This window comes from Lepus europaeus, chromosome 17, assembly GCF_033115175.1.
Source record: "Lepus europaeus isolate LE1 chromosome 17, mLepTim1.pri, whole genome shotgun sequence".
NCBI classification, from domain to species: domain Eukaryota; kingdom Metazoa; phylum Chordata; class Mammalia; order Lagomorpha; family Leporidae; genus Lepus; species Lepus europaeus.
The window spans coordinates 28357122-28385007 of NC_084843.1; the positions used below are offsets into that span (position 1 = coordinate 28357122).

At 42.6% G+C, this 27886-nt stretch overlaps 1 protein-coding gene across 2 annotated transcripts in view; it reads right to left on the minus strand.

Moving 5' to 3' along the window:
- Nucleotides 1–400: 400 nt before the first annotated feature.
- The window catches only part of SLF2 (SMC5-SMC6 complex localization factor 2), a 50844-nt gene continuing 23358 nt past the window's right edge, over nucleotides 401–27886 (minus strand). The window contains exons 10-20 of one of the 2 annotated variants that reach the window (XM_062214938.1): nucleotides 22303–22378; nucleotides 21417–21558; nucleotides 16018–16120; nucleotides 14656–14832; nucleotides 12882–12979; nucleotides 11538–11625; nucleotides 7463–7594; nucleotides 6695–6772; nucleotides 5775–5861; nucleotides 2460–2528; nucleotides 401–528 (exon numbers count right to left, since the gene is read on the minus strand). In XM_062214938.1, the coding sequence (XP_062070922.1) occupies nucleotides 493–528; nucleotides 2460–2528; nucleotides 5775–5861; nucleotides 6695–6772; nucleotides 7463–7594; nucleotides 11538–11625; nucleotides 12882–12979; nucleotides 14656–14832; nucleotides 16018–16120; nucleotides 21417–21558; nucleotides 22303–22378 (1086 nt within the window). In that variant the 3' untranslated portion in view covers nucleotides 401–492. Of the gene's footprint in view, nucleotides 529–2459; nucleotides 2529–5774; nucleotides 5862–6694; nucleotides 6773–7462; nucleotides 7595–11537; nucleotides 11626–12871; nucleotides 12980–14655; nucleotides 14833–16017; nucleotides 16121–21416; nucleotides 21559–22302; nucleotides 22379–27886 lie in introns of those variants that run through there. The other variant, XM_062214939.1, reaches the window with a different exon arrangement.

Genomic DNA, 27886 nt, shown 5'->3' on the forward strand with positions numbered 1-27886 from the left:
TTTATTACTAAGTTCTGTTCTAACCCTTCCCTTGCATCTTGAAATAACCAAACAGGAAAATTAAGCCCAATTGGAACTTGATCTTGGTTTCCATGTCCAACTAAAGTCAGTTCAAATTCATTTCATCCGTATTTCCTGTGATTATCCAAGTGCCACCATACTACCTAGAAAGAGGTAATTTGTTTCCAATCTAACAAGAGAAGTTACTAAGGGCAGGTGAGACACGTGACTATTGGCTGCTGCTTCTCCCCTTTTTCTAGGACTCTGCTCTTTTAAAGGGGCAGTTGCCTTAACAATTAAGCAGATCACATTTCATATCTGCTCCAGAAATGGCAATTTCTTCATTACCAGCTTCATACTAGGTATTCAAGTGGCATATCTGCTGTACATTTTCCTAGTTTCCCGCTGGATTCTGCAGCAATCCCTTCTACTCCTTTCAGAAAGGCTCTTATTGAATTTCTCTGGTCCACATTATGGCTGCTGCAACTCCTGTTAAGAATCTGGTACCCAGAAGTCATGAAGCTGCCCCTAGAAAAGGAAAGAGGAAAACAGGATATAGAAAAATTTAATTGGATTATAAATTAATCCTTATAAAACTACTAATCAACAGATAAAATAGGCTTTGATAATGAAAGAAATATAATCTCTATATTATACACATCTAAAAATTAATGGTAATCATTCAAATTTCACATTTTATGGTTAACAATGAAGTATCAAGTAAGTACAGTATACTTTTGTCACCAACTCACACAGGACATGAATATTTAAGGAGATTAAGCTGATTAACTCAAAGTTTTGCCATTAAATTCTTTTCAGTTTTAATGCCACCTCAGCTCAGATGGCCAGCCTAAAAAATTTATTGACATAAGAAACCAAAACAATAACACTTGAGAAGTTTAAGACTTCTCAAAGACTTTTCTAAAAGGTTATACATGCATATCTTTTTTTTTTTTTTTTTTTTGGGAGGTAAAAGTAGCAAAGTTTATTAGGGTAGGGACATCCGTAAAAACGGATGGGCACCTCTCCCGACAGGACCCGAGAGAGAGTGCCCAGTCGCGCAGACTGGGGGAGAGTGGGGCTGCGTGGGTGAGTGGAGAGTACACCTGGCCAGGCCAGGCGGGCGGCTCAGCAAAGATGTAGAGAGCTGAGCGCTATACATGCATATCTTGTGAAGGACACCCACAGCAAGAGTTAAAATGTCATAATGAGGTTGTATTTCCTAGTTAATATTCACTGCTCCTGTGATTTTGTAATAAAATATAAGCAACTTCCCCAGATACTCAAAGTTTGGTCACTGGACCAGCAGTGGTGGCATCAAGGCAATGAAAATACAACAAACAGAATGGGAAACAAGTATCTGCAAATTATTTGCCCAATAAGGAACTTGTATCTAGAATATACAGATATTCTTAGACACCATAATAAAAATCTATATAAATGGCTAATAAACACATTAGAAGATATACAATATCATTAGTCAATGCTAGGGAAATGCAAATTGAAACCACAATGAGATCCTACTTTCTATGTACGACTTCAGTGAAAAAGACAATGACAAGTGCTGGGAATAATGTGGAGAAATTATAATACTCATACATTCTGGTGGGAAGAAAGTCTGTCAGTTCCTCAGAACACAGAACTACCGTGTGCTTCAGCAATTCTACTCTCAGATATGCTCAAGATACTCTCATTTGAAAACATCTATTCACATAAAACCTGATGAAAAATGTTCATGAAAGCGTTATTTGTAAAAGCCGGGATGTGAAAACAACTCAAACATCTATCTAATAAATGGATAAATAAAATGTGATACAGCTATATAATGATATCATTTGGCAATAGAAAGGATGTATGTGCTACAACACATATTCATTTATCAATCATTAAATCATCATGTTGAGTGACAGCAGCTAGTCACAAGACTGCAGAGCGTATCTCCTTTGCAGGAAATGTCCAGAATAAGCAACTCTATACAGACAAGGTATATTAATGTTTGCCCAGGGCTTGGGGAGAATCAGGAGGAAGTGAGGGGTGGAGGGGAATGGAGAGTGACTACTAATGGGTATGGGATTTTCTTTCTAGGTGACATATGTTTTAAAATTAGACTGTAGTGATGGCATTCACAACTCTGAATATACTAAAAACCACTGTATACTTTAAGTAGGTGAAAAACATGATTGTGAATTTTATCTTAATAGTACTGTTAAGAAGAATGTTTCCCATGAAATAACCACCATTTGATGAAATATGCCATTTTAAAGTGGGCTCAACCACTTCTGGAAATCAATGAATATAAAGCAAACAAAAATTGAAAAATGTAGACAAAACATGTACATGTATTATAATGGCATTTTTAGTTCATCTTAAGACAATCAGAAGCAAGTGCTCTTCACAGCATCAAGAGTACCATTTGGTAAAACTATTAAGAATCAATAAACTGTTTAGTAAAATGACACCTGAGTAGGCCGGCAGTTCTGGATTATTTCCTGCCACTTTCCATGTATCCTGGCAACCAAGTCTTTCACCTTAAAAACACCAAGAGGAGAAGGGATCAGAGCAAAGAAATTTTCACCCATAATCAATGTAACACTTAATTCAAAAGATCGAATAACTGTGACAGGCTCACACTGAACTCAATTTGATTTTTGTTAGGAAACAGAAAACAAACTGGCGCTGGCATTGTGGAGTACTATGGTAAAGACACCCAGCCTGTGATGCTGGCATCCCTTATGGGTGCCGGTTCATGTCCTGGCTCTCCACTTCCAATCCAGCTGCCTGCTAACGGCCTGGAAAAAGCAGCGGAAGATGACCCAAGTGCTTGGGTCCCCTGTCACCCATGTGGGAGATGTGGAAGAAGCTCCTGGCTCCTGGCTTCAGCCTGGCTCAGTGCTGGCTGTTGCAACCATTTGGGGAGTGAACCAGCAGATGAAAGATCTTTTTCTCTCTTTGTAACTCTTTCAAATAAAGAAATAAAAAAACAAAGGAGAAAGAAAACAAACCATTTATTTTTTGGAGGGGCTTTCAAATCATAGTAATTAACAACTTTCCTGTATCAAAAATATTGACTGCTTAGACTCAATTTTCCTATTAGTTATTAAAGATCATCCAGAAAACACATTTCCTGCCTTCAAAGGAATTTACATTTTCTTTTTCTTTGGGCCATCCTCCTCTGCTTTCCCAGGCACATCAGCAGAGAGCTGGACAGGAAGTGCAGCAGCCAGGACTTGTACTGGATGCCAGCACTGCAGACCGAGTATGGCACAACGGCAGTCCCAGAAATGTACATTCTCAATGTGCAGACTTCTGAATACCCAGAGGAGCCAGAGAGTGCTCTCAGCTATGGGGCCAAGGCTTTGGCTGTATCTTGCTTTCCTAGCTTCTATCTGAAAGACTCAAGACCATAACAAGTATTTATATGTTCTTTTCCGCATTATCAGAAAGCCCAAAATTCAAATTCAGTTCCTTATCTCCATGTTTTTGCAAAGTACTATGAAATTCTCTTTAAATACCTGGTATATTCCTGCATTTTGAGGTTTAACAAGTCTGTCTACAAAACTCAAACTTAACCACAAAAACAAACTCCACCACTCCAGATACTTCATTAGCTCTTGAACATAATTGCTTGAGAAAAGTATTTTAAACAAGTCAAGGATTTTTTAGCTGCTTAAAATGCAGGAAGTAAATTGCAACCTCTGTTTTTATCTACACCTAGAGTTCAGCAAATTAAGTTTCTTTTTTTTTCAACTTTTACTTAATATAAATTTCCAAAGTACAGCTTTTGGATTACAGTGGCTTTTCCCCCCATAACCTGCCTCACACCTGCAAACATCCCATCTCCCACTCCCTCTCCCATCCCCCCACCCCATTATTCATCAAGATTCATTTTCTTTTTTTTTTTATAGGCAGAGTTAGACAGAGAGAGAGAGACAGAGAAAAAGGTCTTCCTTTTTCTGTTGGTTCACCCCCCAAGTGGCCGCCACAGCTGGTGCATTGCGGCTGATGCGCTGCGCCAATCTGAAGCCAGGAGCCAGGTGCTTCCTCCTGGTCTCCCATGCGGGTGCAGGGCCCAAGCACTTGGGCCATTCTCCACTGCCTTCCCGGGCCACAGCAGAGAGCTGGACAGAATCCAGCACCCTGAACGGGACTAGAACTCGGGGTGCCAGCGCTGCAGGCAGAGGATTAGTCTAGTGAACTGCAGCGCTGGCCCAAGATTCATTTTCAATTATCTTTATATACAGAAGATCAACTTAGTGTATACTAAGTAAAGATTTCAACAGTTTGCATCCATACAGATACACAAAGTATAAAGTACTGTTTGAGTAGTAGTTTTACTGTTAATTTGCATAATACAACACATTAAGGACAGAGATCCTACATGGGGAGTAGGTGCACAGTGACTCCTGTTGTTGATTTAACAATTGACACTCCTATTTATGACATCAGTAATCATCCAAGGCTCTCGTCATGAGCTGCCCAGGCTATGGAAGCCTCTTGAGTTCGAGCAAATTAAGTTTCTCCAAAACAATTATCAACTTTTCTATTAGAGGCATTTGGAGACGCATGCAACTCACCTGTTTCAGCAGAACCATCCCCTGAAGTAATTTTCATAGACCACTGTGTCACTCTCCACTCTAAGAAATTAGAGGAGCCCTGCACCAATTTGTGCCAGGCCCTTAGCTTTAAGAAACATAAACCTTGGGCGGTCCCCCTTTTAGCATGTCTGTCAGCAGCAGTCACTACCATCAAGTTGTACAGGCCATTAACTCTAGTCAATATAGGAAAGAATGTATTTTTTGAAGCTAGGGTTTCCACTCTAAGGAAAAGAGCTATATCCTACATGTATTTGAAAAGCTGAAATCTGATGCAACTTCATTAGTTGCTCATTTTGATATTTAACTTAAATTGACTAAATACATACACCAAATCCAAATGGGCATTGTTCCAATGACTAACTTTACAGCTAATTAATGTAAGATATAAAGTTACAAAGTTGAGCTTTTTTTTTTTTAGAAAAAAAATTTTTTTTGACAGGCAGAGTGGACAGTGAGAGAGAGAGAGAGAGAGAGAGAGAGAGAGAAAGGTCTTCCTTTTTCCGTTGGTTCACCTTCCAATGGCCACTGCGGCCGGCGCGCTGCGCCGATCCGAAGCCAGGAGCCAGGTGCTTCCTCCTGGTCTCCCATGTGGGTGCAGGACCCAAGGACTTGGGCCATCCTCCACTGCACTCCCGGGCCACAGCAGAGAGCTGGACTGGAAGAGGGGCAACCGGGACAGAATCCGGCGCCCCAACCGGGACTAGAACCCGGTGTGCCAGTGCCGCAGGCGGAGGAGTAGCCTATTGAGCCGCGGCGCCAGCCCTAATCTTATATAGTCTTTAAAAAGTTTTTACTTATTTATTTTACTATTTGAAAGGCAGAGAGAGAGAGAAATCTCCTATGCACTAGTTTACTTCCCGAATACCCCCAAAGCTGGGCTGGGACAGATGAAAATCAGGAACTGAGAACTCAGTCTGGGTCTCTCACATGGGTGGCAGGGACCCATGTACTTGAGCCATCACCCGCTGCCTTCCCGGCTGTACACACTGAAATGGAGAACACAGCTGGGGCTCAAACTCAAGCACTCTAACATGGGATGCTGGCACCCCAAGTGGTGACTTAACCGCTGCGCCAAACACACGCTTCCTGTTTTCTTTTTTAAAGAAAGGCTCACATATTTCTCCTTAAATATTATTGTAACCAAGATTAAGCAAGAAAAATTTATATAAAAAAACTTACCTTAGTTCTATAGAAAAGTCTTGCATCTTCCCTAATATCACACTTAACGTGCTTTTCCAAAGCCCCACAGAGTAGCACAAAGTGTTTCTGTGCAAAACAATTGCAAGGGATGACAATAATACTGAACAAATTAACAAAGACTGCAGTTTGAACAACTAAATCATTTAAAAACCATCATTTAATACTTTCTGATGCTAGCTAGCCAACATATTAGCAGTCATTATCACCGAAAACAGTCACTTTCATGAAAATAAGGCTGTTGGGTTTATTGCTAATTAATTTTAAAAATACAAGTTGCTTTAGCTCAGACTAAGTGATAATACAGTACCAGAAATTTGAAGAGCTCTTGCTATAACAAATTTCCTAAAGGAATATTGAAATAACAGCTAACCTATTTTTTTCTTTATGAACAAAGTAAATTTTTAATAGTGTATCATACTTACTTCTTTGAAAAATCATGAGGGCACTTTAAAAGTCTGTGATGAATGGAATTAAAATAAAGGCCTTAGGAGAATATTCCAAATGGATGACTATATTAGCTTCCAACCAGGACAGCAAACATAGTTCTAAGTACAACAGCATTTATAAAACTTGTGCCCTTACTACTACACTGAGGAAATAGTACGTTTTTTGGGGGGGGTGGAAGGTTCAATAAAACTTTATTTATGAACACTGAAATTAGAATTTTATATAATTTTCCAATGTCACTAAATATTATTCTTTTAGTTTTTTTTCCCCAGAGATTCAAAAGCATTAAAACCATTCTTAGCTTGCGTCACAGAAAAGGTTGTGGATGGTATCTGGCTATGGGCCAGTTTGTTTTAAAATAAGGGATGGAACAGTTAAGATGTGAATAAAGCGGGTTCATTCATTCCATCAACAGTGATACCTATTTAAAAATAACAATGAACATTACCTACCCGTTGTCCAGAGGAAAAAGAATGAGAACAACTAACTTCACCGATTAAATGAAGAAGAATGTAGGTCAGGTAATATGCCTGTTAGAGAAATGAATAAAACAATACCCATGAATTAGATAAACGTCATTCCAGTTTACACACTGGGAATGCTGTCCAGGAAGAATAAAGGATTTGCTAAAGTTAACTAAGCTGATAAGAAAGGAAAAGCCAATCACTGAAACCAGGCTTTCTGATTTCTAACTGAAGTGCATCCGTTTTACCACCTCAAGATTGCCCTAGCACAGGGTTACAAAAAAATATTCCCCTTACTAAATTACTAATAACTACTCTTTTTACTAAATTATTAACTCTCAAGATTACTGAAGAACTTCACAACAGCATTATATTAAAAATATACACTTTATAGTTTGCTAGAATATACCCAGTCCCTATATCCAGAAATGCCTAGGCCACCAATCTATGGTTAGGTTTGGAACTGGGACTGGCTTTGTGGCTCAGTGAGTTAAGCCACTGCCTGTGGCGCCAGCACTCACAATTGAGTGCCAATTGGGTCCTGGCCGCTCTATTTCTGATCCAGGTCACTGCTAATGTGCCTGAGAAAGCAGCAGAAGATGGTTCAAGTACTTAGGCCCCTGCCACCCAACTGGGGAGTGAATCAGCGAATGGAAGGTATGTGTAACTCTTTCAAATAAATAAAATAAATTTTTAAGCAAAAGATGGTATCAGTTATTTTCATATGTACTCATATTGAGATCTAGCCCTGGATACCTGCTTTTCAAGCTCTAAATGAAGACTGTCATCAATGGTGCCATTTGGTTGTTCAGCCTTTTTCTTCAAGACCATTTTCTTCAACAAATCAGAAGGCTTCATTTGCACAAGATAGCGATGTAGGACTGATATCTATCAGAAGAAAGGAGGCAATGAACACTACAAACTAAGCGATATAATTGTTCTTTCTTGGCTATATCTTCCCCATGTGTTCTCTGTTCATTATGCCCTTTCAGGTTTGTTTTTTTTTTTTTTTTGACAGGCAGAGTGGAAAGTAAGAGAGAGAGACAGAAAGAAAGGTCTTCCTTTGCCGTTGGTTCACCCTCCGATGGCCACCCCGCGGCTGGCGTGCTGCAGCCGGCGCACTGCGCTGATCCGAAGGCAGGAGCCAGGTGCTTATCCTGGTCTCCCATGGGGTGCAGGGCCCAAACACTTGGGCCATCCTCCACTGCACTCCCGGGCCACAGCAGAGAGCTGGCCTGGAAGAGGGGCAACCGGAACAGAATCCGGCGCCCCGACCGGGACTAGAACCTGGTGTGCTGGCGCCGCTAGGCGGAGGATTAACCTGTTGAGCCACGGTGCCGGCCTCCCTTTCAGTTTTCTTTATAATCTAATGTCGTCCATTTCCCTTTTACTTAAAATTTTTTTGATTGCTTAAAAAGGGATTTTAAGGGGCCAGAGCTGCGCCTGAGCAGGTAAAGCTGCTGCCTGCAGTGCCAGCATCCCATATGGCTGCCAGTTCGAGTCCCAGCTACTCCACTTCCGATCCAGCTCTCTGCCAAGACCTGGGAAAGCAGTAGAGGATGGCCCAAGTCCTTGGGCCCCTGAGCCCACATGGGAGACCCAAAAGAAGCTCCTGGCTCCTGGCTTCAGATCAGTGCAGCTCTGGCTGTTGTGGCCATCTAGGGAGTAAACTAGTGGATAGAAGACTCCCCCCTCTCTCTTTCTCTGCCTCTCTGTAACTCTACCTTTCAAATAAATAAATATATATATTTTTTTGACAGGCAGAGTGGACAGTGAGAGAGAGACAGAGAGAAAGGTCTTCCTTTTGCCGTTGGTTCACCCTCCAATGGCCGCCGCGGTAGGCGCGCTGCGGCTGGCGCACCGCGCTGATCCGATGGCAGGAGCCAGGTGCTTCTCCTGGTCTCCCATGGGGTGCAGGGCCCAAGCACTTGGGCCATCCTCCACTGCACTCCCTGGCCACAGCAGAGAGCTGGCCTGGAAGAGGAGCAACCGGGACAGAATCGGTGCCCCGACCGGGACTAGAACCCGGTGTGCCTGTGCCGCAAGGCAGAGGATTAGCCTAGTGAGCCGCGGCGCCGGCCAATATTTTTTTTTTTTAAAAGGGATCTTAAGCTAAAGATTTAGTATTTGTAATTTAGGATAAATGCTTAGGAGACCAAATGACAGAGATTACAGGAAATGCCTTTTCTAGGAAATTATTTGAAAATCAGCTAAGTTGAATCTCCTGGATAAGAATCACTTAACTCTGAAAAGAAGCACTACAAGGGTAAGCATCTGGTACAGCAGTTACAATGCTGCCTGGGATGCCTGCATCCCACTGGTTTGCTTGGATGACTCGAGTCCCAGCTTTGCTTCCGATTCCAGCTTCTAGCTCATGTGTACTCTGGCAGGCAACAGGCGATGCTCAAGTACTCGGGTCCCTGTCACCCATGTGGAGACCTGCACACTGAGTTCCTGGCTCCTGGCTTCAGCCTGGCCCAGCCCTGGCTATTGTAGGCATTTGGGGAGTGACGGAGATGGGAGATCTCTCTATCTTTACCTTTCAAACATTACAAAGAAGTTGTGGGGAAAAATCACAACTAAATTTTGTAATTTAATGAGTCCGAGGGTTAATCATTCATATAGTGAATCATTCATATGATTCTGTTTTGTATGGGCAAAACAGAAAAAAATAACAGAATTAGAGGCAAGTGGTGGAAATCCTATCCTGGATCTTTTTTGATGGCAGTAAATATCACTGAAAGGAACTGAGAGTTATTTGCTAATTAATCTAGTGGCTCTGGAGTGGTCCCCATATATTTAGAATGAAATCTTTATTGAAGCAGAAACCAGCTGTCCCTATCAATCTCTGGTTCCATTGCACCGTGTGCATACTTCCGTCACTGTTCTTGCTAGACCAACTAGCCCAAAATAGCTGGTGTATTTTTCTTTTAAAATTTTTAAAAAGATTTTATTTATTTGCTTGAGAGGTAGAGTTATGGAGAGAGGGACAGAGAGAGAAAGGTCTTCCATCTGCTGATTCACTTCCCAAATGGCCGCAAAGGCTGGAGCTGGGCCAATCCGAAGCCAGGAGCCAGGAACCTCTTCTGGGTCTTCCACATGGGTGGAGGAGCCCAAGCACTTGGGCCGTGTTCCACTGCCTTCCCAGGTCATAGCAGAGAGCTGGATAGAAAGACAAATAGTCGGGCTTGAACCAGCACCCATATGGGATGCTGGCGATCCAGGCAGTGGCTTTACCAGCTACGCCACAGAGCTGGCCCCGGCAAATTTGTTTTAATCACTAGATTACATCTTCATGGGCAGAGTCTCTAATTCATTTTTTTTTAATCTCTAGGACCGAGGCCCAGCATGGTGGTACAGTGGGCTTCCAATCTAGTTCCCTGCTAACATGCCTGGGAAAGCAATGGAGGATGGCTACTATTTGGGCCCCTTCCACAAAAATGGGAGACCTGGATGGAGTTCCTGGCTCATGGTTTCAGCCTGGCTCAGCCCCAGCCATTGTGGCCAATTGAGGAGTGATTCAGTGAATGAAGATTTCTTTTTCTCTATCTTCTGTCTCTGTAAATCTGCCTTTCAAATAGATAAATCAATCTTAAAACAAAACAACAACAACAACAACAAAAAACAAGCCTAAGATCTGAGAGAATACCTTGTACTGAACTGCAATTCAAACAAGAACATCAGTATATCCAGATCACCTTCTATGGTGAGTTTTAAAATCCACCTAAGGGTATATGCATTAGTGCTATCAATGTTTGAAAAAGATCTTCATTACTTCTAAGTGTGGAGTTTCCAAAGAACATGTTCATACATGAAATATTTATGACTAAACAAGTACTGGAGAGAAATCACATTTAAGCCCTATGATTTAAAAAGGCTAATATTAAAACAGGCACAAGAGGCAATTAATGCACAAGATTTCCAATCTTGGGCCAATGCTGTGGCGTATAATGTAAAGCCTCCACCTACGGTGCTGGCATCCCATTTGGGCACCGGTTGGAGTTCTGGCTCTCCCACTTCTGATCCAGCACCCTTCTAATGGACCTGGGAGAGAAGCAGAAGATGGCTCAAGTGCTTGGGCCCCTGTACCCATGTGGGAGACCCAGAAGAAGCTCCTGGCTCTGACCTGGCCCAGTGCCAGCCACTGTGGTTATCTGGGGAGTAAACCAGTGGATGGAAGATCTCAATCTCTTCTCTCTGTATCTCTGCCTTTCAAATAAATAAATAAATCTTAAAAAAAAAAAAAAAAGATTTCAGCCAGCGCCGTGGCTTAACAGACCTGCCACTCTCCTCCCCCTCGCGAGCTGACACTTGTGAAGAGGTGCAGCTGTCAGCTTTTGTCCCTGTACTGGAGTGCCTGAGCCAAGTTACTCATGAAGAAAAGGGCGGGTCACTGGGGCTCATGGCTCTGGAAGCTCGCAGCCCAAGGTCAGGCATATCTTATTAAAAAAAAATAAATAAATAAAAATTAAAAAAACACTTAAAAAAAAAGATTTCTCATCTTGTGATGATACTGATAACTTTGAAAAGTTGAAATAATTCTATATATAATGTCATATATTTATATAATAGCATATTATCATTTTCCCAGTAGTTTACTTATATATTAATTCATTTGATAACCATCCTATGTAATACAGGGTGTAATATCATCTCCATTTCAGAATGAAGAACTGGATCTTGTTAGTTAAGTCTGTCAGTTAAGTGCCAAAGATCAGTACCATGCCTCAGAGATGAGAACTAATCCCAGGACTTTTGACTTAAAATTCATCAATTTTTCTTACACTTCAGTATCTCTCCCATTTATTCAAAATAAAAAATGTATTCTTACCTGCAGGTTATTGGCATTAGGGACATCTTCATGTTTTTCATCCAAAAGCTTTGAAATAATCACTAGACTTAGGCACTGTCTCAGCTGCCTGGAATTAAAATTTAGAAGTATTTAGAATGCATTTTCATCAATATTGTTAGAGAAACAAATGAATGGGCCAATAATACTTCTAGTTCTAACTGGAAATGCAGGTAATGTTTCAAGAAAATTGTTGTTAAAGAATAGTAAAAACTTTCATGTAAAATATTTTCATCTAAAGTGAGAAAGATATGCCTGGGATTCGGCGCTGTAGTGCAGCGGGTTAAAGCCCTGACCTGCAGCACTAGCATCACATATGGGCACCAGTTCGAGTCCCAGCTGCTCCACTTCCCATCCAGCTCCCTGCTAATGTGCCTGGGAAGGCAGCAGAGGATGGCCCATGTCCTTGGGCCCCTGTACCCATGTGAGAGACCTGGAAGAAGCTCCTGGATCCTGGCTTCCGATTGGCTCAGCTCCAGCCATTGTAGCCATCTGGTGAGTAAACCAGTGGATAGATCTCTCTCCCTGTCTCTACTTCTCCCTGTAACTCTGTCTTTCAGATAAATAAATACTAAAGAAAAATGAGAGTTGCCTGAAGTTCAGAAAGTCAGTGAAAGCCTTTATCTTTGCCTGTGCTGATTTACTGATAGAAAACCCATATTATTATTTGAATAACCTCTGCATTAAAGCAAACAATGCTAATTCATTCACTTTAATTTTATATGTGTCATGTGTATTAAGCTATCAGATAAACTAAAAATCAAGACTATTACAGAATGATCCAAGTTAAGAATCAGCCTATCAGCGCCTTTTCTCCCACAACTGAGTATGAACTAAATATGAAATAAAAGGTTCTGAGCCGGCGCCGCGGCTCAACAGGCTAATCCTCCGCCTTGCGGCACCAGCACACCGGGTTCTAGTCCCGGTCGGGGCGCCGGATTCTGTCCCGGTTGCCCCTCTTCCAGGCCAGCTCTCTGCTGTGGCCCGGGAGTGCAGTGGAGGATGGCCCAGGTTCTTGAGCCCTGCACCCCATGGGAGACCAGGAGAAGCACCTGGCTCCTGCCTTCGGATCAGTGCGGTGCGCTGGACGCAGTGCGTCGGCCGCAGCGGCCATTGGAGGGTGAACCAACGGCAAAGGAAGACCTTTCTCTCTGCCTCTCTCTCTCACTGTCCACTTTGCCTGTCAAAAAAAAAAAAAAAAAAAAAGAAATAAAAGGTTCTGATTTCACATTCAAAAAATGATGAATAGAAATAAAGAGCCCTAAAACAGTTCATTACTATAAACTTTGTAGAATTTCTTAGTGTTTAATTCTCACTTTTAAATACCTTCCACGTGAGGTCCAGTTAGGGACCAGCTGTACCATCCACAGAAGGTTGTGAGGATGACTTGAGAGCTCATTTATACCCAGACAGAGTTCAGGCACCTGACCAAAAAGAACAAGCAAGATTTCTTTTTCAAACAAGACAGCAGAATCAAGCACCTAACAGATCATTTATACACCTTCTTGTCCTAAGAGAAGGACTATTACAAACTATAGAACGCTCATTCTTAGAAACAGTATGGAGTCTAGAACCCCCTAAAATCTATACAAAACATGGATTCAGTTTTATCTTAAATAGGCCGTATAGATACACTTGTCAGAATTCCATTGACTTTCAAGTTTTGTGCTCCATTACATCTCTACCTATATTTAATAAGTTTTTCTTGGAAGAATAAAATGATCTGAATATATGCTAACTTTCAAATGTGTATAAAGGAAACTGCACAAGATCATCCATGTTCCTGATCTGGGATTTCTTGTACTTCAGGGATCCTATTCCGGCATTTTCAAAAGCCTAACAGTTGTTTATAAAAATAATCTAATGACTAAGGGAAGGAGGTACGGAGTGGGTTTAAGAGATTAGACAAGATCAAAGACTGATTATATTTTCATAAATTTTGAAGTTGAGTAACAGGTATTTAGGGGTTCAACATAGTCTTCTCCTGACTTATGGACATATTTTAAATGTTCTACCAAAGAAATTTGAGAAACATGATTTTCAGAAAGACCTAAAAATATACATGTTCACTCTCCATATGACTGCAGAAGTTCAACTCAAATTCTTGCTGCAGGTCTAACTCTCTCCATCATTTCATTTAGGTCACTGCTCAACAGTCATTTCAGAAAGGCCTTCCTTGATCGCTTCACACAAAGTAGCACAGCACCCAGCCTTTCTTCTTCCTAGAGTTCAGGGGTGGGGCTAAAAAACTTGGCCAAAAAATCATTTGGTCTGGCCCTGCCAAAACAACTGCAGGCAGGACTTGAGATTCAATAAATCTGTAGCAGGTTAATTTTGTATAGTCTGCAAACGGTGTTATAAATATTGAAATGTTGCTTGGGAGAAGAAAGGCTCCCCACCCCTGCTACCCATGTCTTCCTTTATTTTAGTTTGTTGATGTGGCTGGCACTGTGGCACAGTAGATAAAGCTGCCACTGCCTGTGATGCTGGCATCCCCTATGGGCGCTGGTTTGATTCAGGCTGCTCCATCTGATCCAGCTCCCTGCTAATGGCTTGGGAAAAGCAGCAAAAGATGGCCCAAGAGCTTGGGGCCCCTACCACCCAGAAGAAGCTCCTGGTGTTGGTCTGGCCCAGCCCTGGCCATTGTGGCCATCGTGGGAGTGAACCAACATATGGCAGATCGATTCTTTCTCTAACTGACTTTCAAATAAGTAAATCTTAAAAACAAATAAAATACAACTTGACATGAAAATACAATCTACATCTACTTGTTTCCTATCTAACTTTCTGACTAGGACAAAGCTCATAAGGTTAAGGGTACTGTCTTTTTCATAGCCAAATCTCTTAGCACCTACATTAAATGTTCAGCCCACAGCAAATTATCAATAGATGTAGTTTTGTTGAATAAACAGTTTAAGTGTTTGAAAGGATTCTTTTATCATGAATTTAAATAATACAGTTCTAGCAAACAATCCCCTCAATTCATTTTTAATCTGCAAAATATCTTAACTGAGCTAAGAAACATAATTACTTCTGTTATAGTGAAAGTCAAATCATGATACTGTACCAAAAGCCAATACTAAGATTTTAGTAATGTTACCTTAGTGTTCCAATCTCTAATGTTTTTCATCAGGTTTATCAGGAGGCTTTGAAAGTCAACGAGAGGAATCTGCTTCAGCTGTTTCTCCAAACTCATTTTAAACAACATTAGAATCAGCAACATTATTTCACGATCCTGGTAACCTTCTGGATGTATAGATGTACACAAGCCTAGAAACTTTTGATACAAATGCACAGGCAAAATAACTTCAGAAGATATATCTTACTTGAAGAATTTTCATTATAAAATCTTTTTGACAGGGGTGGGCATAGGGACACAGCAGGTTAAATCACAGCAGGCACCAGAAGTGGAGCAGCCAGGTCTTGAACTGGCGCCCACATGGAATGCCAGCACCGCAGGTGGTAGCTTTACTTGCTACGTCACAGTGCTGATTACTTTATGAATTCTTGATCACTAAGCTATTTTGTGGTTTTTTTCCCTTCATACTTCCTAATTATAAAAAATGATTGGTTTTAGGGGTAGGCATTTGGCCTAATAATTAAACTGTTCATGAAGGTGCCTGTACCCCATATCACAATGCATGGGTTCAATGTCCACCTCCAGCTCTTGATTACAGTTTCCTGGTAATGCAGACCTTAGGAGGCCACAGTGATGGCTCCAGTGATGGGCTCCTCTCTCACTCTCACTGCCAGCATTTGGAGGATGACCAGCAGAAATGAGCTCTTTGTCTTGCTCTCAAATTAATAATAAAATAATAATAATAATAAAAACACCAAGTGAAAACAAAAGACAGATAGCGACTCCAGGGAAAAAAATTATTGGTTTTAAAATTATCTTAGTTACCTAACTCTAACCTAAAGTTCAGTTTCACTATTAATTTTTTTAAATACACATTTATTTAAAAGGCAGAGTTACACCGAGAGGGAGAGACAGAAAAAGAGGTCTCCCATCTGCTGTTCCACTCCTCAGATGGCTACAACAGCCAGCACTGGGGCCAGGCCGAAGCAAGGAGCCAGGAGCCAGGAGCTTCTTCCAGGTCTCCCGAGAGGGAAGCTGGAGCCCAAACACTTGGGCCATCTTCTGCTGCTTTTCTCAGGCCATCAGCAGGGGGCTGGAAGTGGAGTAACTGGGACGTGAATCAGCATCCATATAGGATGCCAGCATTGCCAGGTGGTGGCTTTATCTACTATGCCACAATGCCAGCCCCTTCACTCTTTATATTAAAACAAAAATAAAAGCAATTAAAAAACTTTAATACAAAGATATTTGGTCAGACATCTCACCTAGCAAGAGACTAGTAAAACCTACCTGTAAGATACTAGTGACTTTTTTTTAAACTGTTACCACAGAACAAATGATTATAGCTCTGGGCTAAAGACATACAGGTAAGTTTTTTCCTACCTTAACCACATTTAAAATGTTGGTTTCAGGAAGAGCTGAAAAAATTGGTTTACAAGATGAATCTTCACTTCCTTTTCCCCCTGATGTTGTCTGTGTATCAGAACTATTGAAAAATGAATAAAGCAATGTGAAATTAGGTGCAAAATAATTATTCTGTTTAAGAAATGCTGAAAGAAATTTTAAACTATGTTTTCTTGAGGTATATTTTACATACAATAAGGAACACTCATATTGTATTTTGATAAATGTACACTCAATTAAACACTATCCAAATCAACAACTTCTAAGAACATTTCTATCACCCAAAGCCCCTTCATGCCAGAACCAAGTCAATCTGCTGCCCCCATTTGAGGCAAACTTTTTTTTTTTAAGATTCTGTTTATTTATTTGAGAGGTAGAGTTACAGACAGTGAGAGGAAGAGACAGAGAGAAGTCTTCCGTCCACTGGTTTACTCCCCAAATGGCTGCAACGGCTGGGGCTGTGCTGATCCAAAGCCAGGAGCCAGGAGCTTCTCCTGGTCTCCCACGTGTGGCAGGGGCCCAAGCACTTGGGCCATCTTCTACTGCTTTCTCAGGCCACAGCAGAGAGCTGGATCAGAAGAGGAGCAGCTGGGACTAGAACTGGTGATCATATGGGATGGCGGCACTGCAGGCAGAGGATTAACCTACTGCGCCATGGCGCCAGCCCCTGAGGCAAACATTTAATCTGATTTCTCTCTCTATGTATTAGTTGTCCCTGGTGTCAGAAACCTGTGTAGGAAGTGGCTGCAATTACAAAGACCTCCTAATAGGTAAAAGTCTCTTGAATGCCCTAAAGAAACAATGCTAAGTATTCCAATTCTGGTTGAGTTTAGCAATGAAATTTCATGGGAGAGGACATGCATTAATTTGGCTTTCAAAAGATATATCATTTTAATAAAAACAAACAAACAAACAAAAAACCCCAGCATTTCCATTTGTTCGTTTACTCCTTAATTGTCCCAGGGACAGAGCTAGGGACTGGGAACTCAATCCAGGTCTCCCAGATGGATAGCAGGGACGCAACTACTACTATTGAACACTGGTAAACCCAATGGGTGGAATCTGTTACAGAATCCCTAGACCTGGTCTGCCCTGCCAAAATGTGTAGGATGTCAATCACTGACGCTGGGATGGTGGAAGTAGTTCATTTTGCAGTTCACAGAGCAAGGAATCAGGCAACTATCACTTGACTTCCGAACTCCCCAGGAGATTAAGGGTGGTGAATTTAGACTGAAATAAGGGTTGAGCACTGCATGTGTGGGTCTCTGACCCACAGTGTTCGTGGCCTTCCTTTGATCAGTTAGTGACAGGAGGTCAAAGTTTTTCGTTTTTTTTTTTTTTTTTCTTTTTCCTTTTTGAAAGGTTCATTTAAAGGCTGGTGCTGTGGCAAAATGGGCAAAATCGCCACCAGCATTCCATATGGCTCTGGTTCATGTCCTGCCTTCCAATCCAACTCCAGGCTAATGCGCCTAGGAAAGCAGCAGAACATGGTCCAAGTACTTGGGCCCCTGCACTCATGTGGGAGACTCAGAGTAAGTTCCTGGCTCCTGGCTTTGCATCGGCCCAGCTCTGGCTGTTGAGGTCATTTGAGGAGTGAACCAGGGGATAGAAAATCTTTCTCTCTGTCAATCTGCCTTTCAAATAAATAAATCTTAAAAAAAAAAAAAAAAAAAAAAAGGTGCATTAGCAGAGAGCTGGGTTAGAAGTGGAGCAACTGGGACTCAAACCAGCACCCATGTAGGATGCCTGTGTGGTGTTTCAGGTAGCAGTTTAACCTGCTGCACCACAATGTTGGCTCCAAGAGTGTTTCTTATGTAATGGTAAGTGGGCTTCAGCCTGTGTTGGGGTCTTCAAGTAGACTGGCTATTACTTTGATTAGGGCCTGCAGAGATTCTATTAAGCTCCCAGACTAGAGTCTAGAATTGGGATAACTTGATAATTCTGACTTTCAGTGATTCTGTCTTACACGAATGGCCTTACTCTTATGCCACTCCTTAAATTTAGTGAGTCAGGGGCTTGTGTTGCAGTGCAACAGGTTAAGTCACTGCTTGTGATAACTGCATCCCATATTAGTGCCAGTCCAAGTCCTGGTTGCTCTACTTCTGGTCCAGCTCTCTGCTAATGTGCCTGGGAAAGAAGTGGGTAACAGCTCAAGTTCTTAGGCCCCTGCCAACCATGTGGGAGACCTGGACGAAGCTCTTGGCTCCTGGCTTTGGCCTAGCCCAGCTCTGACTTAATGTGGCCATTTGGGGAGTGAATCAGCAGATGGAAGATCTGTCTCTGTAACTTTGCCTTTCAAACAATTAAATAAATCTCTTAAAAAAAGTAGTGAGTTAATCTTTAGTAAGGGGTTGACCTGTAATCATCAAAGGGAAGACAGAGGAACTGCAAACTGAGGGAGAGACACTGACAGTCTACATCAAAAGCTTCTGGGGTAAGGGCTTGGTTTCACTACTTGAATCACCACCAGGGTGTGCGCCGGCAGGAAGCTGGAATCCAAAGCTGGAGCTAGAACCCAGGCAATCCAATATTGGGCATGGGTATCTTAGTGTTCTAACTGCTAGGCTAAATACTTATCCCTGTTTAATTAAAAATAAACAGGGGCGTGCATTATGGCGTAGAGGGCAAAGCTGCTGCCTTTGATGCTTGGCACCCTCTATGGGATCAGTTTTGAGTCCCAGGTGCTCCACTTCCAATCCAGCTCCCTGATAATGGCTGGGAAAGGCAGAGGAGGACGGCCTAAGTATTGTGGGCTTCTGCTACCCACATGGGAGACCCAGATGTTGCCTCTGGCTCCTGGCTTCAGCCTGCCCCTACGCTGGTTGTTGTGGCCATCTGGTGAGTGAACCCAGCAGACAGATCTCTCTCTCCCGGTCTCCCACACGGGTGCAGAGGCCCAAGGACTCAGGCCATCTTCTACTGCTTTCCCAGGCCATAGGAGAGAGCTGGATTGGAAGTGGAGCAGCTGGGACTCAAACCTGAGCCCTTATGGGATGCCAGCACTGCAGGCAGAGGATTACCTAGTGTGCAATGGTGCCAGCCCTATATATTTTTAAAGACTTATTTATTTATTTGAAAAAGTTACACAGAGAGAGAAGGAGAGGCAGAGAGAGAGAGAGAGAGAGAGGTCTTCCATCCTCTGGTTCACTCCACAGATGGCCAAACTGGCCGGAGCTGCACAGATCCGAAGCCAGGAGCCAGGAGCTTCATCTGGGTCTCCCACGTGGGTGCAGGGGCCCAAGGACTTGGGCCATCTTCTACTGCTTTCTCAGGCCATAGCAGAGAGCTGGATCGGAAGAGGAGCAGCCAGGACTAGAACCAGCGCCCATATGGGATGCCGGCGCTTCAGGCCAGGGCATTAACCCGCTGTGCCACAGTGCCGGCCCAGCTCTGTATTTTTTAACTAGTTATAATTAAGGTGTCTGAGGCATCCTGATTTCTCTTTATTGTTTTTTTTTTTTTTAACCCTGGGATTCATATCAAATTCTCTCTTATTTTTCATTTTTCAGTTGACTGCCAGGCTTCTATACATAGATTAAATCACTTCTGCAAATAAACAATCTTTTACCAACTCCCTTCCAATTCTTACGTCTCTTATTTTCTTCTCTTGTCTAAGTGCTTTGGTGAATACTGCCCAAGGAGTTAAATAATAATGACAGCTATTAACTTTACATAAGAAAAAAATTTAGGAGGAGGCATTTAGTCTAGCAGTTAAGGCATCTCTATCTCACATCAGAGTGTCTGAGTTTGATTCTGGGCTCCTGTTCCTCACTCCAGCTTCCTGTTAATGAAGACAGACCAAGTAATTTGGGTTCTTGCCATCCACATGTGTTCCTGGCTCCTGGCTTTGGTCCTGGCCAAGTCCTGGTTGTTGTAGGCATTTAGGTGAGTAAATCACAGATGGGAGCAGTCTCTGCCTCTCAAAAAATTAAAAACTAAAAAACTTTAAAGGGCTGTTTCTATCATTTCTCTATTAAACATGTTGAAGGCTTTTAGATTAAGACATGTTAAGAATGTATCTAGGCCGGAGCCGCAGCTCACTTTGCTAATCCTCCGCCTGCAGTGCCGGCACCCCGGGTTCTAGTTTCGGTTGGGGCGCTGGATTCTGTCCTGGTTGCTCCTCTTCCAGTCCAGCTCTCTGCTGCGGCCCGGGAAGGCAGTGGAGAATGGCCCAAGTGCTTGGGCCCTGCACCCGCATGGGAGACCAGGAGAAGCACCTGGCTCCTGGCTTCGGATCGGCACAGCACACCAGCTGTAACAGCCACTTGGGGGGGGGGGTGAACCAACAGAAAAGGAAGACCTTTCTCTCTGTCTCTCTCTCTCACTGTCTAACTCTGCCTGTCTAAAAGAAAAAAAAAAGTATCTAGCAGGGCTGATGCTATGGTTTAGTGGGTAAAGCCACCACCTGCAATGCCAGCATCCCATATGGGTGCTGGTTTGAGTCCTGGGTTCTCCACTTCTAATCTAGCTCTCTGCTATGGCCTGGAAAAGCAGAAGATGGCCCAAGTGCTTGGGCCCCTGGACCCAAGGAAGAGGCTCCTGGCTTCAGATGGGTCCAGTTCTGACCATTGCGATCATTTGGGGAGTGAACCAGCAGATGGAAAAACTCTGTCTCTCTCTCTCTCTCTGCTTCTGCCTTTAAAATAAATAAATAAATCTTTAAAAAAAAAAATGCATCTAGGGACCGGCACTATGGCATATGGGGTAAAGCTACTACCTGCAATGCTGGCTTCTCATATGGGTGCCAGTTTAAGTCCCAGCTGATCCACTTCCCATCCTGCTCCCTGCTAATGTACCTGGAAAAACAGCGAAGGATGGCCCAAGTACATGGGCTCCTGCATCCATGTGGGAGACCCAGAAGAAGCTCCTAGCTCCTGGCTTCAGTCTGGCCCAGCCTGAGCTGTTGTGACCATTTGGGGAGTGAACCAGTGGATGGTAGATTCTTAAAAATCAAGAACAAATATTAAATTTGCTAAATAATTAGCCGGCACTGTGGTGTAGTGGGTAAAGCTGCCACCTGCAAGGCTAGCATCCCATATGGGTGCCAGTTGGAGTCCTGGCTGCTTCACTTCTGATCTAGCTCTCTGCTATGGCCTGGGAAAGTAGTAGAGGATGGCCCAAGTCCATGGGCCCCTGCACCTGTATGGGAGACCTGGAAGAAGCTCCTGGCTCCTGGCTTCAGATTGGCCCAGCAGCCAGCTGAGTGAACCAGCAGATGGAAGACCTCTCTCTCACTCTGTCTCTGCTTCTCCGTAATTCTGCCTTCCAAATAAATAAATCTTAAAAAAAATTTAAAAACTTACTAAATTACCATTAGCTGTTATGTTTGAATTGTTTAAAATGATGCTTTTGGTGTTAATTATGAAAAGCAAACTTACACCAGATTGTCTTCACTGAAGTCTGGCTGAAGATTCTCCAGAGGAAACAAAGATCTAAAATCAATCCCCATATTGAAAAACACAGCTGCTATATCAGATAGTGATGGAATCCAGGGCCAAATTGGTGAGTCACTGAAGGTATCTGGTTAACAAAACAAAATATTTTACTCAAAACCACTGATGTACAAACCCACATTTGGAAAGTGACTGCATGTGAAATACGATTCTTAAAATGATTTTATAGAAATGACAGCTAATGATACACCAACATATAGTTAAATTATAGTGACCAGTGGAACTATACATTTTCAAATAAATGTGAAGGAAATGACACTCATAAATAATAAGTAACTCAGAGTGATGGATAAAAGAGTTTAAGGAAGTAACACATTTTGAAATGACTAAAATAACAACAGCAAAATCTGATACTACCAACACATGAAGATTTATGATTTTTGGTACCTTTATAATCCAGTCCATAACACAAGTGAAACAGGTAAACCACAACGCTGTTTTTATTATAAGGGCTCTTGAAGGTGAAAGTCATTGCAATGAATACTTCCAGTCTGCTTTAGTCCATTATCAGTACTTACCAATAAGCCAATTAAAATTAACTGCATAAATCAATACATAAATCTAGCAAAGTAAATTGCTATTTCCCCTGTACAGTAAACCCTGATTTGGTAAGTAGCAGCAAGAGTTGCCACTTACAAGATCTTATCCCCTTTTTCTTAACACAACTAGAAAAATGCAGAAACGTATTTTTGATTGGTGTTTCCTTATTAAAGATTTTTTTATTAAAAAATTATACTATTCATCAATATAAAGAGGCTATATAATAGCAATCAATAACTCATGCTGTACATCACAGCAAATTCAGACTTACCATTTCTAATTGTTATTTCCATCAATGTACTTAAAATTTGCACTGACACAATGCAGTCTGTATGAACTGACATCATCTGTCAAAAGCACATAAATAATAAATATTATTAGAAAACATGAACATTTATTCTACATTTAAGGCGATTTCTGCATATTTCACTTAATTCATTCAATAAGTGGGGTGGCACTGTGGTGTAGCAGGTAAAGCTGCCACCTGCAATGCCAGCATCCCATATGGGTGCCGGTTCGAGTCCTGGCTGCTCCACTTCCGAAGCCAGCTTTCTGCTCTGGCCTGGGAAAGCCGTAGAAGACGGTCCAAGTCCTTGGGCCCCTATCTTGCGTGGGAGACCTGGAAGAAGCTTCTCCCGGCTTCAGCCGTTGCAGCCATTTGCGGAGTGAACCAGCAGATGGTAGACTTCTCTCTCTCTGCCTCTGCCTCTCTGCAACTCTCTACCTTTCAAATATAAAAATAAAACTTTTTTTTTTTTTGACAGGTGGAGTTAGACAGTGAATGAGAGAGAGAGAGAGAGAGAGAGAGAGAGTCTTCCTTCCGTTGGTTCATCCCCCAAATGGCCGCTATGGCCAGCGTGCTGCGCCGATCCAAAGCCAGGAGCCAGGTGCTTCCTCCTGGTCTCCCATGTGAGTGGCAGGGCCTAAGCACTTGGGTCATCCTCCACTGCCTTCTCAGGCCACAGCAGAGAGCTGGACTGGAAGAGGAGCAACCAGGACAGAATCTGGTGCCCCAACCAGGACTAGAACCCGGGGTGCCAGCGCCGCAGGTGGAGGATTAGCCAAGTGAGCCGTGGTGCCAGCCCTATAAATAAAACTTAATAAAAAACCTCTCAAAAGCTTATGAAGCAGTACTCATCACACATATGATCAAATAGTCTCAGAGAGATTAAACACCCTACTCAGTGTGACAAATGCTGATTTTTTTTTTTTTTCCGGATATATTTAGGGGGCCAGCACTATGGAATAGCAGGTAAAGCTGCTGCCTGCGGTGCTGGCATCCCTCATGGGCAACAGATTGAGTCCATTTCTGATCCAGCTCCCTGCTAATGCACCTGGGAAAGCAGCACAAGACAGCCCAAGTCCTTAGGCCCCTGCACCCATGTGAGAGACCTGAAAGAAGCTCCTGGCTTCAGATTGGCCCAGCTTTGGCTGTTGCTGCCATTTGGGGAGTCAATCAGCAGATGGAAGATTCTTTCTTTTTAACTCTGCCTTTCAAATAAATAAATAAATCTAAAAAATTATTTATTTGGAAGTGAGCCATTTCTGCAGTCTCCAAGGGTATATACACTAGTAGGAAACTGGACAGAAAGCAGAGATGGGACTTGTACTCCAATATGGAATGTGGGTATCTCAAGCAGTGGCTTAACCTACTGTGCCACGACATCTGCTCCTCTAGTCAGTCTTAAGGTAAAGGAATTTAGATACAGAGATATATAATTATTATAACTTTTACAGGATATTTTGGAACAAAATCTCAAATTTAAAATAAAATTTTTAGATTTTTATTTTATTAAAAGTTTTATTTGAAAGGTAGACCAAAAGCCAGAGGAGAGAGAGAAAGGAGGAGCATGTGTGCAGAAAGAAGTCTGGGGCTGGCGCTGTGGCGTATGGGGTAAAGCTGCTGCCTGCAGTACCAGATTCTCATATGGGTGCCAGTTCAAGTCTCAGTTGCTCCACTTCAGATCTAGCTCTCTGCTATGGCCTGGGAAAACAGTAGAGGGTGGCCCAAGTCCTTGGGCCCCTGTACCCACGTGAGAGAACTGGAAGAAGCTCCTGGCTCCTGAAAGTAATTTAAATGGGTTTGTACAGAACACACACCTCAATTGCTATCTTTTGATTAGGAGCTACAGATTATGAGCATAATAAATTTAAATTTAAAATGTAAAAGGGATAGGGTAGGAGTTTGTTCCAGCTTCTTGCTAATGTTTACCTTGGGAAGCAGCAGATGATGGCTCAAGTACTGCCACCCACATGGGAGACTTGAATTGTATTCTAGGTACCTGTCTTTAGCCTGCTCTAGCCATAGGTATTGCGGGTATTTGGGAAGGCCTGTTTTTGCATTTCAAATAAATTGAAAATAAATAAATAAAATGTAAAGGGAAATAATACAAACTCTGCTTTCACTTAAGCAGATAGCCTTTGTCATTCCTCAAATGTTTGCTATTCATCCCGGCCACTAGGAGGCAGCACTTGTGGCACACAGGACAAGGTTTGGACAACAATCATTTTTTGGGGGGGGGGTGTTGGTTTCTGAGGGAGTGCAATATAGTAATTTCAGATAAATAAATGTGTAAAAAAGCATACTGAGTAATATACTTCCCTCAGTTGATAATAGGTTAAATAATTCATGATACAGTCTGTCAAAGGAATACCATAAAGCCATTAAAAAGTATAAACAAGGGTGTAGACATTTGGCATTGTGATTAAGAAACTAATCCATATCCTGCATCCATATCAGAGCACCTGGGTCTGAATCCTGGCTCCTCCCTTCATTCCAGTTTCCTGCTAATGTGCACCCTGGGAGGCAGTAGGTGATAGCTCAAGTAACTGGGTCCCTGTCGCCCATGGTGGAGACCAAGACTGAGTTTCTGGCTCCCATCTTTGGCCTGGCACAGCCCTGGCTGTTACAGGCATTTAGAGAGTGAACAAGGTGGGAGTTCTCTTTCAAAAAGATGACTTTTAAAAAGGGTGTTAATATCTATATTCTTGAAGTGGAAATAATTTACTGCTATCACATATTCTATTTATATCAGATTAGCAATTTTTGCATGCAGAGAAGAATCTAGAAACATTAGCCAAAATGAACAGTTCCTGGATATTAGGATTTGAGAATGCAGCCTACTTTTTAAGATTTTTCTTTTATTTTCTTGAAAGGCAGTTAGAGAGGAAGAAGGAGATAGATATCAATCTTTCATCTACTGGTTCACTCCCTAAATGGCAGCAACAGAAAGCTAAAGCCAGGAGACAGGGATCTCCAACCAGGTCTCTCAGTGGGCGGCAGGGGCCCAAGCACTTGGTCTATCTTCTGCTGACTTCCCAGGTACAAAAGCAGGGAACTGGATCAGAAGCAGAGCAGCCAGGATTCAAACTGTGATATGGGAGGCCAGCTGCTTAACCCAATGTACCACAAACCCAGCTCCTTAGCCTACTGATTAAGATAACTGTGTCCAACATCAGACTGCCTGAATTTGTCCTGGTTCCAATCTCCTGATTCGAGCTTCCTGCTAACGTAGACCCTGGGAGGCAGGGGTGATGGCCCAAGCATTTGGGTTGCTACCAGCCATGTGGGAAAACTGGATTGTGTTCTGGGCTCCTAGCTTCGTTACAGGCATTTGGGGAGTGAACCAGTGGATGGCAGCTCACTAGCTCTCTCTCAAAAAACAAAAAACCAGGTACGTTTATAGAAAGAAAATTTAATCTTTCCATTTTATTTAAACTTTTTATAATTAAACATGCATTCCCTTTGGAAATGATAAAAACAAAGGTTCTTTTTAAAGATTTATTTATTTATTTGAAAGAGTTTAGAGGGAGAGACAGAGAGAGACCCTCCACCCACTAGTTCATTTCCCAGATGACCGCCAATGACTAGGGCTGGGCCACTCTGAAGTCAGGAGCCAGGAGCTTCTTTTGTCTATACTGGAATACTTCTCTAGTTTTTGCCCAAAATGAGATTCTTTGAAATGTTATCTTAGTTTTTATTTTATTTTTTAAAAATTTACTTATTTATTTGAAAGACAGAATTAGAGAGGCAGAGGCAGACAGAGAGATTTTCCATCTGCTGATTCACTCCCCAAATGGCTGCAATGGCTGGAGCTGGGTCAATCCGAAGCCAGGAGCCAGGAGCTTCTACTGGATCTCCAACGTGGGTGCAGTGGCCCAAGCACTTGGGCCATTCTCTGCTACTTTCCCAGATACATTAGCAAGGAACTGGATGAAAAGTGGAGTAGCAGGGTCCTGAACCAGCACTCAGATAGGGCATCACAAGCAGTGGGTGAACTTGCTGTTCTGCAATACCAGCTCCTCTACTCCAGACTTTAAGATAGCATTTTAGGGTCTGGTGCTGTGGCACAGTGGGTAAAGTCACCACCTGCAGTGCTGGCATCCCATATAGGCACAGCTCAAAAAAAAATTTAACTGGGGTACAAACAGTAATCCCCTAACCACTGGAAGCAAATGCTGCTGCCCCACAGTCTTTGCAACACTGGCTGTTCTCAGCCTAAAATGCTCTTCTCTCACATAGCACCAAGATTCATTCCACATTACTTTCTTCAAAAGAAACTAGAAACTGTTGGAAAGATGGATCTTAAAGGGAGCATATGAGCACTGGTCAATGGGGGAACTATACTGACAAGTTACTCCCGTATTTAGACCTCATCTTAAAAGAAAGGCCTTCAGGGGCCAGCGCTGTGGCACAGCAGGTTAAGCTGCCACCTGCAGTGCCGGCATCCCATATGGGCACCAGTTTGAGTCCTGGCTGCTCCACTTCCAATCCAGCTCCCAGCCAATGCGCCTCAGAAAGAAGTGGAAGACAGCCCAAATGCTTGGGTCCCTGTACCCATATGGGAGACCCAGATTAAGCTTCTGGCTTTGGCCTAATCCAGCCCTGGCCATTGTTGCCACTTGAGGAGTGTGAACCAGGGGAAAATCTCTTTCTTTATGCCTCTCTCTGTAACTCTTTCAGATAAATTAATAAATTTTAAAGAAAAACAAAAGGCCTTCATCAACTGCATTATTTAAAAATAAGAAGATGGGACTGGCATTGTGTTGCAGTGGGCTAAGCCACTGCCAGCAATGCCACCATCCCATAAAGGCTCTGGTTCAAGTCCCAGCTGCTCCACTTCCGATCTAGCTCCCTGTTACTGCACCTGGCAAAGCAGAAGCAGTGGAAGGTGACCCAGGTACTTGGGCACCTACCACCCATGTGGGAGACCTGGACGGAATTCCTGGCTCCTGGCTTTAGCCTCACCCAGCCTCAACCATCACAGCCATTTGGAGAAAGTAGATGGCCCAAGTACTTGGGCTCCTGCCACCCATGTGGGAGACCAGGATGAATCCTGGCTCCTAGCTTCAGCCTGGCCCATCCCTGGTTGTTGTAGGCATTAAGGAAATGAATCAGTGGATGGAAGACTGATCTCTCTCTCACTCTCCCCTCCAGTCCTGATGCTCTCAATACTACTCAGTCATAAAAAAAGAATAAAATCCTGTCTTTTAAATGGATCAAACTGGAAACCATTATGCTTAGTGAAATAAGCCAGCCTCAAAAAAGACAAATATCCTATGTTTTCTCTGATATGTGGCAGTTAATATAGAATACGAAAAATGTATAGGAATGAAACAAACATCTTGTGAGATGATTGTTTTTAGCCCTGGTGGAACTGTGGTCTTCTTACTTTTTACTTGTTGAATATTATGGTTATCGGTGAATTATGCCTATGATTATGGAGTGGACTGAAATTAGGTGTTTGTAAAATTAAAGGGAAAAAAAGGAAGGAAGGAAGGAAGGAGGATTGAGGCAGGCAGTGGGAGAAGGAGGGAAGTATGGTTATCTTAGAACTGTACCTAAGAAATACATG